Source organism: Micropterus dolomieu, linkage group LG05 (assembly GCF_021292245.1).
Source record: "Micropterus dolomieu isolate WLL.071019.BEF.003 ecotype Adirondacks linkage group LG05, ASM2129224v1, whole genome shotgun sequence".
Classification (NCBI taxonomy): Eukaryota; Metazoa; Chordata; class Actinopteri; order Centrarchiformes; family Centrarchidae; genus Micropterus; species Micropterus dolomieu.
The window spans coordinates 17,116,487-17,132,908 of record NC_060154.1 but is presented as its reverse complement, the minus strand read 5'-3'; the positions used below and the strand labels follow the sequence as shown (position 1 = coordinate 17,132,908).

General features: G+C 42.9%; 1 protein-coding gene across 3 annotated transcripts in view; it reads left to right on the top strand.

The window, feature by feature from the left end:
- The window catches only part of insrb (insulin receptor b), a 115,276-nt gene that overhangs the window by 78,538 nt on the left and 20,316 nt on the right, over positions 1–16,422 (top strand). For all 3 annotated transcript variants that reach the window (XM_046048816.1, XM_046048815.1, XM_046048817.1), the window contains 5 exons: positions 9,626–9,834; positions 10,440–10,573; positions 15,558–15,697; positions 15,883–16,027; positions 16,174–16,388. In XM_046048816.1, the coding sequence (XP_045904772.1) occupies positions 9,626–9,834; positions 10,440–10,573; positions 15,558–15,697; positions 15,883–16,027; positions 16,174–16,388 (843 nt within the window). The remainder of the gene's footprint in view (positions 1–9,625; positions 9,835–10,439; positions 10,574–15,557; positions 15,698–15,882; positions 16,028–16,173; positions 16,389–16,422) is intronic.

Below are 16,422 nucleotides of genomic sequence, written 5' to 3'. Positions count from 1 at the left end.
CACTGATTAGTCCCACATTGTTTGATGTGTGTGTCTCTCAAGGGATGCCACAGGCTCATCAATGAATCACAGAGTGACCACTGGACAGTAGCCCAAGCTTGGTATTGGCCTTTTGTTGTGTTTTGGTATGAAGACTTTTGCCTGCTCTGTTGTTGGGGGTGTGTGTGTGTTTGTTTGTGTGTGTGTGTGTGTGTGTGTATATGAGTGATTCTCGCTGGGGGTGATGTGAAGGAAAATCATCAGGCCGGTGATGCAGGTGTCATGCTCTCTAGATGGATGTTCCCCCACTGCCTCTCTTCATCACCTTCCCACTGCCACCAAACTGTCCAGTCAGCAAAATCGGCTGGACCTCTCTGTGTTTGTGTGTATCTGTGTATGTGAGAGAGAGAGAGAGACTATGTGTTGATCTCACTTACATTTTTGTCTATTTTTGGCTCTCTGTGTGTGTGAGAGAGAGACAGAAATTTGTCTTAACTGCAGCACTGTATGTATAAATGTATGTGTATGTGGCCGCATCTTGTCTTTGTTTGTGCGTGTGTATTTCATGCGAGTTTCTAGATGTCAGGAAAACCGCAGCCAGCAGCAAATGCTGCAGCTGGTGGCAGTGTGATGAGATGTGGCACGGAGGAGGGAGGAAAAGAAGGGACATGGCGGGGTAAGGAGGAACGAGGGCATAAATGTGGCAGTAAACAGAGGGATGTAACAGAAGGAGGGGTGAGGAGGGGAGGGTAGTAAAGACGGATCTGCTGGAGGAGAGAGAGGAGGACCATCAGTGGGATGTATTGATTGTAGCTCCATCCTGAGCGTCTGTAATGAGATCTAGTGGCCGTGGCTTTCTAGAGGAGCTGATTTGTCACCTGGGGCTAGACACTATGGCTGGGTGGGAAAGGAAGAGAAGGGAAACGGGCAGAGGAGGGTCATGAGGAGGAGCAGAGGAGGAGGCAACAGAGGGGAATAAGTCGGGGAGAGGTGAGAGGAGAGCAAAGCTTAAAGGGACAGAGATGGAGAGAGTGTGGTTTTACAATGAAAAGACAAGACACAAATGATGACTAGAGGTGAATCTAAGAAAATGCCTGTTGGGAGCATGCGGCTAATTACTGCAGACAGTCTATGTCTGGACTCATCTCCATGGTAACAAGATGGGCTAGCAGGGCTGGCCGGCACACAGGAAGACACAGACAAGGAAATCAATGAACAGGCAGACAAAGGAAAAAGCAAGACCATGCTCATTAAGCCAGATGCACCCTTTCATTTTGTTTGTCCACATGTCTGTGTGTGTTCGTGTATGTGTATCAGTTCATGCTTGCCTGTTGACCCTACAATGAGACTTAACATCTAGAGCAGCTGTCGACAAAAAACTTACATATAGAAGAAGATTGCTTGATTTGATTGAACGGGGCAGCGGCAGGATAGAGATCAAAGAAGGTTGCTTGCTTGCAATCCGAATGTTGCTGGTTTGGATCATGCAACAGTAAAGACAGTAAGTTTGGCTTCCCTAAATTGGGTTAAAAAAAGGCTGCTTCTCCCTCAGCAACTGCTGTTGTCCTTGAGCAAAGTAAGCAACCTCTTGGACAATAGAAGCAGCAGCAGCAGTAGTAGAAAGTGATTTATAGTTGGAAGCTGCTAGATGAGAATGTGCCTGACTCCATAAGCAAGACACGTGATAAAGAGCATGTGTGCTTATTATTAAGACACTGCGGGTTTAGTAACAGGTTCTGTTCATAACAACCATCCAGGTTCTCGTGGAGTACTGTTGGCTTGTTATGGCATGTCTATTTTTAAATATCATATGACAAAGTGATTAAGTCGTGTCATTTTAATGACTGTTGGCAGCAATGAAGAAGAGGATTCCATTTTAGATTGTGCACACTTTCAGCTTTGTTACAAACATGAACAGGCCTTGTTTCTTTAAGATGGGTGACTGAAAGCTACTGTTTATGTAAGTGTAACGACGTGTTGAGGCAGGTGAGATATGTGGACAGGGTGTGATTGTGTGCATATGTGTGTGACAGAGAGGGAAAAAAGCCTCTGTACTGTGATATCTCTATGAATAATAATGTTATTAGTGACACATAAAACCTGCAAACAAAGCAGAAACCAGCTAAAAAAGTCTGTGTTCCCCAACAAGCAAATTGAATCACAACCTTGTTGTGTCATGTTTCCATTTTTATTTGTAAATTTGCCCACAAACGTGACGTTTTCACCACAGTGACCCTGCTTACAAAGAGCAGGTCATTGAGTTTGTGGGAGAGGGAGGTTTGCTGGCTTGGAGTTAAAAGGAGCAACACTAAATGAAGACCACTGCATGAGCTGTGTGTGTTTGTGTGGGAGAGAGACGAGCCCTGTTCTCTTTCAGCCAATTCCAACCATCAGTAACTCAATTTAGTCTGGGTCATTTAACCAATAGGACACACACGTACACAGATACTTTGAAACAATGGTAAATCTGCTGTCAGGGTGCTTAGCCTTTTCCCTCCCTGAATGTCACTTTTTTATGTAAGAATTTATACTTTAATATTGGAGGTTCTTGTGAAATGAATGAACGAATGATCTTTATTGTCATTATTCTCTGATATAATGAAATTTCATATGGCTTCTCTAGAAGTAGGTAAAAAGATAATACATAGTAATAATAAGTTAATGCAAATAAATAAATAAATTAAATAAATACATAAACAGTGCCCTAAAATCAGCAGTAGTAACAGCTTACAATTTAAAAAGAGATGCATGTTTGCTTTAATAACATCATCCAGAACAAGCTTGGCAAAAAAAACAAGCGTATTGTTTTCAAATTCTTAATGAGGTACAGCGTGCTGTTTGACATTGGCGGTTGTCTGCCCGTGTCTGTGTGTTATCACCTACAATATACAATGTGGTCGATAAAGCCATCGTGACCTGCTGACGTGAAACAGAGCAGTAAACATCTCGGCATAGTAAACCAATCCAATCTCATTACTGAGTGATGAGATGAGTCCCCGCACAAAGCTGGTCTGCATTAGACCATGTGGACATGCATTAATGTCTTGTCCAAACATTTACGATTTTGGATTCAGGCCTCATTGTGTGAGTCATACACGCTCCGCAAAGAGACGCCACGGAGTGTCATGGTAGTCATTGTCCTGGTGACAGCTCCACATATACAAATAGAGCTGATAGAATGGGAGGAGATGCAGTGATACTCCACTTTCAGCTTGTTATTCCTGACTGTTATCTCTGTAATTACTTCATTTATCAGTAGTGATACACGGAGCCACTTCTGAGGAAACACTGATTGGCACCAATTCCCAGGAAATTCTTTCAGGAGTGTTGCTGTCATCACATGGCACAATCTTGTTTCTGGGCTGGATATTTGGGTGATATAAATTGACGATCTCTGATAACCATCTAATAGCGGATGTCTGGTTTGACATTCACACACACTCACACATGTAACATGAAATAGAATTACTCAAATATGGTCATTTTTCGCTAACTGCACATACCTGCACCTGTGTCCGCCGTGTTTGCACTTAAGAGGGTGTCTATGATCTTTTTGCTTTGGGATGTTTGTCTGTCGGCTTCCCTTTGTCATCATATCAATTACCCCTTCCCTCCACACAGCTTTGTAACCGCTGTGAAATATTTTGATATTTGCAAGTACGCATGAGTAAATTCATAGACACCTCTCAGGTTCCTCTGTTTGGAAAGTTGTTTACTTAATGGCGGCTCTTTATCTGTGGGTCAGTAACCCGGAGAGGGAGTGGCTGTTGCAGAGGGAATGGAAGGTGCATGACATTGTTCACTCCTCTTTTCATCCTTTTAATACAGGTTGGAGAAAGTTTGCACGTGTTGAGAAGTGCACATAAAACAGTAAAAGTGTAGTGTAATATATCACAAATACTGCCAGCGTGCACTGAATTACACTGATAAAAAATATTCACATCCATTAAAAAAAAGTAAAAGGTATGATATAAAATATTTATGTAAAATAGCAGGAGAGCCAATTATACTCCAATGAGACTGTGAACTTTACATATTTAGCACTGAGGCTAACAATGTTTGTCATAAAAGAAAAGGGATCTCATCTCACTAGTTACTATTGATTTGAATAGTTATTAATACAACAAATTACATTATATATTGCTCTCTTTATTCCAACTCTTTATTCAGCTGCTCCTTTCATACAAAGTTAAGCCAGCAAAGCTGTTCCCAGCCATACATGAAGCAATACAGTCCTGCTCCCAGCTTTTCAAGCAGTGCAGTTTTTAACTCACGGTTGTTCATCCAGCAATGCAGCTCAGCGTCAGCTTTTCAGCAGCTAGCAGTCCCATATCAATCCTTCAGTTTTATTTGGGTCTTGGTGGATTTTAAATACTAATATATAGCTAGTGGTGTTCTGGAGTGTGATGAAGACATCACTAATAACATGCAGTTCTGACTTTGACCACTAAACAAGTTATGGAAAGGGTGGAGCTTATAATAAGGGAAAGGGCTTTTTTGATCTATATACAGATGGGTAGTTCAAAGTTAAGATAACGTATATTAAAATCTCCCGTGAGGGCCAATTGCTAGATTAAAGTAACCCTTCCCTCCATCTTTCTCCCTCTCTGTCTTTTACCTCTACTCTCCCTCCTCTGTTACTTTTGACCATCACTGTGAACACAAACAGACTTAGCATGTGCATTTGGGTTTGTCCATGTTTGTGCTTGCTTGAATGTATATAGACGCTACTGATGACCGTATCACTTTCTCTCTCTCAGCAATCCTCTCCCCGCCACATGTCTCTTTTCTACTCTCTCAGGGCGAATGTCTTACATCAGATCACTCGGGGCATTTATAGCAACGCTTTTGAAGCTTAGGACTCCCACCGTAGCCAAATATAGTAAACGTGAATCCAGCAGAATGTGTGTATGTGTAAGGCGGTGGATGTGCATGTGTTCTCCTGAGTAAATGGCTCTGGGGTAAAAACGTGTTGTTATTGTTCCAAGCACTTCGCTTGTAGACTACACTGCCAATTAAAGGGGAGGTTTTATGTGTTAAGATCAGGAAGTGTTGCCGTGTGTGGCTGCACGCCATTGGCTACTCAGCTTCTCCCATGTTCCTTCCCTGGGGACTGAGCAGCCGGGTTCTTTACTGCCATGGCCAAATGAAAGGTAAACACAGCACACCTTTGATCAAGCTTTGCATTTAAAACCCTTACTGGAACTGTGTGTGTGTGTAGGGAAGTAGCAAGCAAATTACTGAATGACACAGTGAGGTGTGTGTGTGTGTGTGTGTGTGTGTTTAGCTTAATGAGAGATAAGCTCTCCAGGATGCTACTGCCTGCTGCTCCTCCTCCTCTTGTTGTTGAATCCCCCCGCCAGTATGAAAACAACACAAGGCGATGTATGAATGAAAGTGGGAGGGGCTGAGTGGCCTAGAAAAGCAGGCAGATAGAGAGATAGATAGTGGTGCAGGGCAGGGTGAGGCTGTGGCGGATAGGAGGGATAGAGAAGAGTGGAGGAGGAGGAGGGGATGAATGAATGAGGGAGCTGACTGGAGCATGTTTGGCATAGCAGCTAGCTGGTGTAGCCCAGCGCTAGCGTGAGCAGAATGGGGAATAATGCGGCTGCAGTAATGGTGTTATGCTACTGCTGAGACCACTGTGCTGGGATCAGATAGAATCGGTAGAGGAAAATGGTAAATATACTTCGGATCAATAAAGAAAATAACTGGAAGAGAAAATAAAATTCCAGGGTAGTGCATTGATTAATTGTACGGTTCAAAAGCTGATTTACTAGCTCTACCTATCTTTGCTTTGGCCCAGCTCCAGTCGTTCTAAGCTCGGTCTAATTCACCCAAAGCAGCAGCAGTGGATTCGTGTTCCCTGGCATGCTGGCTACTTGGCCGTGTCTGCCCTGTCTGCCCCAGCAGGGACGGGGTTAACTCTGGGCGTCTCTCCTCCCTGACATGGAAGAGGCCATTGAATGGCTGCCTCCCCCAGTCAGCAAACACATTGGCTGAGGCTGAGGGTGGATCTGGGGCTGGAGCGGCACTCTGGCATGGATCCTTCGGCTGGAACTGGATCGGCGAGCTGTCTCAGCCCTCCCTGCTCTGTTACGTGATGCCGTGGTCACAGCATGTACACACACAGCAGACAGACGAGAGGGGGGAGGGCTGGAGGAGAGCTATGCATTTCTCTCTCTGGGTCAGAGACGACTATGAGCAGTGGTGGGTTTACTAGCTCATAGTAAGGAATACGTAGTGGAGCGACCCCTGCGTGAACTACCCAAGAAGGTCGGAGATGATGTTTTTTCTACATTAGTCATCCTCCCTCTCTGCGGTTTTTACCCCCTGTCCCTTTCGTCATTGTTAATTTCTTTAACCTCTTATCCCACCCATCCTCTCCCCCTGCCACTACACCGTCTGTCCTCTCTGCCTTTAGGCAGGCAGCACAATGGGCAGCCCTCCTGTTCGGGGGGGTCCTAGCTGTATCCTTGGTAGTGAGAACTCATGTCATGTTCTCACAGAGGTGGCATCCCACAAAGACTGGCATATAGTGCCCCTGTTGCACTTTAAGCTAACAGTGTGATGACCTGCTCTAAACGTTCTTTCTTCCAATTGTGTAGCTGCTAGGGAACCACGACAATGATCCATCTTTCTGATTTTAGCTTTGTGTGTAGTGAGGATGATGCAAATATCACAAGAGTTTATCAAAATAATCTCTAATGCAGATTCTTCCTTTCTTTGATGCTGTAAATGTTCACATATAAGAGACCACAGTCAAATAATCTTTATAAAATATTTGTAGCTTGTTATTTGACCTAGATCGGCTTCTTGCCCCTACGCTCTTTGGTTCAATTAGCACATGATATCAAAGCTGACAGTATAGTGAGAAACATGGTGTGAGACGGTGATTAACACACAGGGTCATGGACAGGAAACTCAGTCAGAGGTTAGATATGGCCTAGATCTTCTGCTGTTGTAAATGGAGGGATAGATGTTTGAAACACTGATTTGTTTTTGTGGTATTTTTAGCATGTTCACTGGAGACTGCTGCACTTAATTAAACTAAAGTAAGAGTCAAGCCGGTGTTCTGTCGATTTATGCTAACTATCGATATGTGCTACTTAGCGGTTCTGCGCATGCGTGTGACCCACAAGCGTGGTCTGTTTCTACGCCCATAAATCTGTGCAACCTTGCTGTTGGGCATGCAGTCGAGACAGTGGCTGATCGTCTGCAATGATGCTACCTTATGTGTTACCTTTTCCAATCCCATAAATTTATAACTCTCAGACATAGCTCTCACAGTATTATGACATATTCTGTTTTTTGATTATATTATAACATCATTTCAGGGGTAGCTATTCTGATAGACTAATATCCCCTATCAAATAATGCTCCAATTACAGAATCATTTTATATTGCACTACTCACTCCATGTGTACTGTACGGAGATGGGGAGTATGTTGAAATACTATATTATGCCATCTTTATTTAAGATATCAGGGGTAGGTATTCTAATAGACTAATAATGATTTTTTGATGTTACAGACGATCAGCCACTTTCTCGACGGCATTCCCAACAGCAAGGTTGCACAGATTTATGGGCGTGGAAACAAACCACGCTTGTGGGTAATAGAACCGCTAAGTAGCACATCTCGATGGGTAGCATAAATCGATAGAACACCGGCACAAGAAACTCTAAAGGCGCGAGTGGATGGTAAATCTAAAATACATTATGTGCGTCGTAGCGTCGCTGCATCCGGTGTTAGTGGGATTCCCCCGGAAAATCTCCAGCTACAAGACCGCGCCTTCGATCGTCTAACGTTTGGGAGTATTTTAGACAGACACTCAACAACGTGCTGCTCCGTGAGCTCTGTGAATTAGAAATAACGTTAGCTTCACTGCAGCACAACTGCTGTCCACGAATATGTCAAGCGAAAGTATCCCGGAGCACTGACTGCAGCACCGCAAATCGTGTTTACTTATGGTTTACTTTCGCACGAGGACACGTAACGTTATTCCGTTAAAATGTATTTTCTAAGTATTTCTTCATCGCCTTCATGTTCAAAGTAGTTTCTGCCCCGCTGCTGTCATGGTCACGTAACCTTACACCGTGTGTCGCATAACATAACTTAACATTACCTATGACAATCCGTGACTGTCTGCACAGTCTGAGTCGTTTCACTTATTTTCTTTGCCGCACATTAATGCAGAAATACATTTGATTATGATACTGCATTACTCAGTATTGAAATAAATCCATGTCAGAAACATTTAAAGTTTTAAGTAAAGTAGCCCAATTAATGTCTGTTATTTTTATTATCACAACACATCAGTGAAGAGGAAATTTGATTCATTTTATGATATGCTGCTATTGTCATCATTCCAATGTGCTTCATCAGGATGAATGAAATATTATTGATTAGACATGTTTTTGATATTTATTTTTGATAAATTGGTATGTTAATGGAGTAATAGGCAACTTTTTTCTTTAGAATACACTAAATTAGTCATTAGGTTAATCGACTAATCGAAAAAATAATTGTTAGATGAATCGACTTGAAAAATAATCGTTATGTACAGCCCCTAGTTGTCTAACATCTGCTGACCTTCTTTTACCTGCCAAAGTTGATGCAACAGCCTCAGTAAACTCTTACCAACCCATGACTTATGGTGATTTCCTATCCTATTTGCACACGGTCAGGATGTGCAGTTGGAAAAAAAGGTCACTGCCTGGTTTAAGGCGAGATCTAATGAGTCTCTACTGGCCCTCAGACAAGGTAGCTAGTTTATTAGATCGTTACAGGGCACAGTTCACACCCAATTGCTAATTCAATCACAACTGACACTCAGGCTCTTTCACTGAATGCTGTTTCCCCAATAGGTCGAATGAAACCTGACATGAGCCAGTGACGTATGATGTTCAGCCTATTAGCAATTAAGGTTGTTTTCATGGTGCCCCAGGCTGCCGCTGTTGGCCAACGGACGTAAACTGTGGACACCCGCTCCCTCGTGGATGCTAGGTTGGCAATTGGTGGTTGTCCAGTTGCAAGTTTGCCTGCAAATTATCATTTACATTTGTTTGATCTTTTTGTGAGGGTTGAAAGTTTTCCAGCTTTCAGCAGGTTTCTATTCCTTCTGATGGCAGTACATCATTCCCATTTTCTCTTTGAGCAACCACAGCAGCCTTGCTGAGAACACCTGTTTATAGCTCATGCAGCCATGTTCGTGTGTGTGTGTGTACTTACACACCTAACATGCATGTGGTTCCCTCGCTGCTCTCAGATCAGAGCATACAGCACTTGGTGGCCATTTTGACCACTGCACTCACTGCTCCTTCTGGTTTTAATGTTTTGTGAGCCTTTAAATGCGAGATGGAGTGACTGAGACAGAGAAAAACCCCTGCCTACATTCAGCTCCGTGCTGTTTATATTTGGTATTTTGTTATTGTTGCTTCTCAAGGGTATCTGTGTATTTTTGTGAACTTTGGATAAGTCCCACTGCTCTCCCGCTCGTTTCCAAATGCCATTTTAAACCAGGAGTGGTTATAAACACAATCTTTATGGTGATACTAGTGGGGGCCAAAATAAAACATGACTCCATGTGTATGAAACCTGATGTTAACTACCTCTTTCCTTCTTTTCCTTCTGCTTTTCCTCAGTGTGCTTGGATAAATGTAAGCATGGTGCATGTAGCCTCCAGGGCCAGTGCTGCAATGACCAGTGCCTGGGTGGCTGTTCTGAGCCAGGAAATGCAAGTAGCTGTGTGGCCTGCAGGAACCTCCAGCATGGGAATACCTGCGTGGAGAAGTGTCCTCCTGGATACTATGTCTTCAGGGGCTGGCGCTGCGTCAGCTTCTCCTTCTGCCAGGTTAGTAATAACTGGTATTCTTATAGTTAACTCGTAAAAGAATTAGCGCAAGGGTTGTGACAAGATTAAAACGGGATGATATTTCTCAACAGGAGACTCACACAAATTGAAGCTTTTCACATGCTGTCACGCCACACATCAATTTTCTCACGCAGTGAAAAACAAATGTAGAACTTAGTGTCGACTCACTTCACATATCATCTCCACCGAGCTGATGTGACACGTATGCGTCATAGTAATCAAATGAACTCTGTCACACTTTGAGTTGCAGCCAGTTTGTAACCGAGTGGTAACGTACCTGGTAGAGTTTTCCAATATAAACATCTAAAAACTGAAGCGCTAACTTGCTCTGTTTGGGACTGTGAGCTGCATTTATTATCAGAAGTTTATCGCTGAAGTTAACATTTGTGTTTAATGCTCAAAATTCGGCATTGAAGATTTCTTAAAAAATAGCGTTAAAGTTAAAATCTTGTCTCGTTCGATCTCGTTCACCCAGTATTGTGTTTCGTCTTGTCTCATGAGCTAAGTGTCTCGTCACACCCCTATTTAGCATAAATGTGAACACTGTAAACTGGTGCACAAACTTGCCTTGTTTTTAAATCCAGGAGCTCCACCACCAGTGTAAGCAGACTAAGAAGTTGAACCAGGACCGAGAGATGGGCTGCTATGAATACGTCATCCACAACGGGGCCTGTATTCCAGAGTGCCCTTCTGGATACACCACTATCAACTCCACTACGTACGTCTGAGACACACACACACACACACACACACACACACACTCTTAATGCCACCATAAACACTACTGTATTAATTATGGCCTTTACATCATTACATGATCGGGATTGTCACCCACAACAAATCTTCCTTCTGTGCAGCACAACAAGTGCATTGTGGTCACTCGGTGCATTCAGTAACATTTGCACACTCCTCTCCTCTGAGAAGCAGCTAGGCTGATGAAGTTAACTTTTGTTAACAGGTTGTTGAGGAGCAAAGAAAAAGGCTAAACATCACTTGGTTCCCTGTTTGCCTCTTTGTCAAAGATATTTAACGTTAACTCAGTAGCACCAAATACAAAGTTGCCATATAGGCATTAGACTATATTATTGCATAAGTAAGTACATGTGTCCTCTAATCTCCCAGTCCCTGGTGTTTTCACAGCCTGCATCATATTCTGTTCTCAGTGATTACACAGCTGCATCAAGTCAGAGCATTACCAAACTGACAAGAAACTGACTGAAAAGAACAGTTATCCACAGCAGTTTTGACATTTTCATGTGCAGATTAAATGCATAAACATCATTTACTTAAGATGGATTTGATGGTGCATCGAGCATTGTTTCTGATCATGCCAAAGTGTTGATTATTTTGGAAACAGTGTGCAAAGGTGCACTGGAGTGAAATAATGTGTCTGAGTCGCCAAATAGCCAATTATTTTCCTATTGAAAGGATTATTCCATAGGCTCAACTTTACTGCCTGTCTGCGACCTGTTAACTTAGTTCGGTTGAGTTATTATGTCATGTGATATAATAGGAAATTAGTAAAAAGAACTGTTTATTGATAGTGAGGGATTTGGTGGATCCCTTTAAACCCAGTTAGGTTAACAAACATGTACACTGACGGGGATGTTGATATTTATGGCTGCACAAAGAATCCTTGGCCATATAGGCCGTCTGTAGTAGCAGTACAGCTCAGTGTTGAAGCTGGTTAAAAGAGTCACACAGGTGAAAGATCAAAGGTCCAAATCCCTGTAAAACACTGAACCTCTTATCTTATTGTAAATTGCCCCTGATAAAAGTGTCAGCCAGTGCGGGTGCCTCGAATGAGACAGCAACCTCCAAAAAAATAACAAATCACTGTCTGGACCTCACCTACTCCTGTTTAGCACACAGCTTTTGTCTGCACGTGCAACAAGCAAGGGCATGACCTTATTTAGCATTCTTACTTGTAGTAAACGGGGACAAAGGCTCATCAGTGGCCTGCTCATTTAGTAGCAGTAGCTGTTGCTAAATGATGAGGATACATATTTGTTTTGAGGCAAGTATGTGTTTTGAAACCTCTTCAGTTTGCATGCTTTCAAAACACGCACACAGGTTTGGGCAATGAGGATAAAATATGTTCCAGTAGAATTGTGATGGATGTAAAAACCCCTGCTGTCCATCTGTGATTAGGCAAATCTGACAAAACAGCTCTAGATGGAGCTGCTAGTTAATTTAAAAACATTGCTATATTGCCTAGTCACACACCAAGCAGTTGTAATCTTCTGTCTTTAAGCTATAGCAGAAGTCTTTTACTGAGTAAGAGACCACATTTAGTTGGTGTAAAGACAAATAAAGACATTAATGACAGAAAGACAGTGAGTGGAAAAAGAAGCACAGAGAGGTGTATTTCTCCGAGTTCGTTCTAATAAGAGCAGGTTGTGTGCTGGAGATGCCTGCGTCGCTTGAAGCCACAGGTGGGCGGATGACTGATGGGTGTGTACGTGCATGTGCGTGTTTTTTCTTATACGTGTGTGTGCGCGATTGCATACTTGCATTTGAGTGCTCGTGTGTGCAGAACGTGTTTGTGACTACATTAGCTCGTTCCCAGATTACTTTTTCCAGGTGCAGGCTCGAGGGGAAATGTCCACTGTGTCCAGATAGAGAGAGGTGTTTATGTATATATAGACATGTTTATTTGGTAAATAACGCACACATGCACAGAGCTTTTAGCACACCCAGTGGAAATAGTTAATTTCAACACAACATGACTTTCTCCAAATGTATTGTGTGTCTGTGTGTTAAGAGATTGACTTTCCCTTGCATGCTGCCAGCCTGCAGGGATTATCATCTGATTAAACAGAAAAGAACAGTGCTTTAAGTCTTGGTCATACACCCTGAGGCATGGGGCAGAATGGCGTCCTTTGTGTGCATGTTTATATTTGTGCTTATGTATAGTATGTACGTGTGCATAAGATTTTTCTTCGTTTTTTTTTTTTCTTCGTTGGGATTCTGTTGCAGTTTCAACATCAGGGACTCAGTGTGTCTGTTTTGCTTCTGTGGTTTGGTTATAGCAAGAGCAAGCGTCATCAAACCTAGACCCAGACAGACACACACACACACACACACACACAGACGCGCGCGTTCAGACAGTTAGGCAGGCGACTTTGTATATATGCGTGTACACACACACACACACACCCACCCACCCACCAATAAGGATTGACAAAGAGTAGAGATGTTCTGGAGTAGGGGTAATGTAGACCCAAAAGGTTTGCATCATTTTTCTGTGACGCCATTAAACTGATTTGTAAAGTCTTACCTCCCTTTATTAATATTATGCAAATGTAAGTATCTGTAATATAAGTACAAGAAATACAAGATCGACTACAATATTTTGAGGAACCAGATGTCACAATAAGATCAAACTGTCTAATAACTCTGACACGTGAACAGTTTTAGGTGTTTTTACAAATACTTGTAAAAAATGTATCCTTCATTAGGATAAATTTTTTCTATGTCGGTGCTTAGTTTGCTCATCTTTCCCGGATGCTTTGACAGCACAGTACTAGAGCAGCGTGTGTGAGTGCACTTGGTCTAATTCCACCAGGCCTGGGTCCAAAACCAAACCCGAGCGTCAGCTGCAGCGTCTGTTCTAGATGGTTTTAGCAGACCCTGGAGTCCGAGTCACAGAGTTCAGCCGGACAGATAAACACTGCCCCTTTAAGAGCTGCCGTTGGACCCAGCCTGTCTGCCTGTGTGTCGGTGTTTTTCAGTAAAACGGCCCAAAACATTCTTTCTACTCTGCAACTAGAGCATTACTTTTGCGAAGCTTAATATACGATTTTCCATGTGGGAGAACAAGCGAGAGAAACAAAACATAGATTTAGTTTTTCTCCTCACTGTTGTTTTGGAGAGATCATTACAATGTTTTTCCACTCACTCAGAAGTCATAGAGGGGGAAACAATGATTTAACCTCTGATTGATGTAAATGATAAGATGGAAACTAGGAGAAGCCAGGTGTGTAATGGGTCATTTGGCGCTCTCAGGGTGGATAGAATAAGCCAGACAAGGACCAGAACAGCACTCCTGGGACTCAGCGTTTCATGTCACTATAGTAAATGGCATCTATGTGGAGCCATCGGCCTAACTTGCGGGGGTAGTTAGACGCACGATTCGGGTAAGACGTGTGTGCTTTCTGGAGAAGGGGATTATAATAAGAGTTGCATAAACAGAGAATTAAAACAGGGTGAGCTTACAAATGGCAGTTCATGCAGAGCTTGCGTGGTCCCCGCGGTGAACAACAGCATCCTTTGTTAGCTGCTCCCCTCGCACAGGGGCTGCTTTGAAAAGGTGCTTATTAAGGCTGCTTTTTGATGTTATTGTCTATTTTTAGTGAACCCTGATAGTTCTGCTTCAAAATCCATTCTAGTGAAACGGTGTCATCGCCTGCCCTCTCCTGATTTGTGCATGTGTTTTTCAAGAAAACAGAACATTTTGACGAAATGTCTTTGTTTCTGTTGCACAGCCACCTCACATCAGAGACCCCTCTAAACATACATTTTTGGGTAGAGGAAGCGTTCATTCAGTGGTGATATGTTAACGGAACAAACAAAAATCGCTTGGTTTACGTCTAAGGCAGATCTTTGTGGTTAGTGGATGTCAAGCCTTGAAGCTGAATTAAAGAGAGGGATTATGTTCTTTTGAGAGAGCTTCCCAAAAAAAAAAAAAAACGTGCTCATTTGTGAATGAAGCGTCGGGTCTCTTTTCTCTGTGTGGCGCGTACCGGCTGCTCGCTAGACAAGGCCTGCCTTTTGTGAATGAATTTCCTGAAAGGCAGCACTATGAAGGCCTCGTTGCTCAGCGTACGTGTGTATGTGATTACGTGCATAAGCGCATGTTTCCAGGGAGAGGACGCCACTCATAGAGCCGAGAGAGAGCAAAACAGAGGAATGCCTATTGGGAACTGCAGCTGGTGTTTCAGTCATGTTGTTTTTGTTGTCTGCGATTGTGCTCTGCATGCGCATTTGTGCGTGCGTGCGTGCGTGTTGTATATGCGACAGAAGTAATTGACGCAAAGGAGGAGAAAGTTATCTCCTCAATCCCCCAGTGCTAAAGAAGTGAAGGAGGCTCAGATGTGGATGAGAGATGGCCAAATATAATTCCACTCCTAAAATCCTGTTTATTCATTACGGGAGTTATCAAATTAATTGAGATAATTATACAGATTCACCTCTGAATACATCAGTCTGTTTTTCTCTCATTTTATATGAAACACTCACTTTTGTTGATATTTAAGTAGTTTTGTCACTGTAGCATTAGTTGCTATAATACATATTTTATTCATCTTGCTACTACATCTTTATTTGATATTTAGTAAAGTCAAAAAAGGATGTGCTTTTAATAACTATTACATTTGCTTTAGTTGCAATGGATTTATTTCAATATTGAGTAATGCAATATGATAATCAAATGTATTCCTGCATTCGTGTGCGGCAAAGAAAATAACTAAAAGGATTCACAGACTGTGCAGACAGTCACAGATCTGATGTCTGTAATGTTAGATTCAGCTGTTTTCTCGCACATACGTGGCCGTTAAATAAATAGAAAATATGAAACGGCCGAACGTTAGATGACACACGTTGTAACCTACCGTCCACCCTCTCAGCCTGCAGTTGCTGCACTAAACACAATGACACACAAGATGTTGATGGTCCTAATCTGTGTGTCTCTCTGTGTGTAGGTTGACCTGTTCGCCGTGTGCAGGCTTGTGTCCTAAACTGTGTGTCGGAAATAAAACGATTGACTCAGTAACTTCAGCCCAGGCTTTGAGAGGCTGCACTGTTCTCCACGGCAACATGATAATCAAGATTCGAGGAGGGAGTGAGTACTACTACACATCACCACCCGCTCTGCCCCCTGCAGAGGCTCTGGTTCTCACACTGTGTCTCCTTCTCCTTCCATCGCTCAGATTTCTCAGTCTGTGTTTCTCATTCAAATGTGTGTGTTTGTGTGACGTAGGCTATACATACGTACATCTATATGACCAAATGTCTATCACCTTGCAGATAACATTGCAGCTGAGTTGGAGGCTAGTTTGGGCCAGATTGAGGAGATCACAGGCTACCTGACTGTTCGCAGAGCCTACGCCCTGGTGTCCCTCTCCTTCCTCCGTAAACTACACATCATTAGGGGGGAGCATCTTGAGGGAGAGTAAGTCCTCTGCTCTCCTCTCCTCTACATTGTCAAAGCAAATGTGAAATGAACACAAATGTAGACTTAAAAAAAAAATACAAATAAGTAAAAACTATATAAACACTGCAACAATGTTTATCTGTCTACCCCTCTGTCTGTCATAGTATCCACGCCTTCTATGCACTGGACAACCAGAATCTGCGTGAGCTGTGGGATTGGTCCAAGCACAACCTGACCATCGAGCGTGGTCGTATGTTCTTCCACTACAACTCCAAACTTTGCATGTCTGAAATCAAAAAGATGGAGGAGGTAACGGGTACCAAGGAGCGCAACCAAAAGAATGACATCGCTTTACGCACCAACGGGGACCAAGCCTCCTGTAAGCATGTCAGACTTATGAATATCCTTTGATG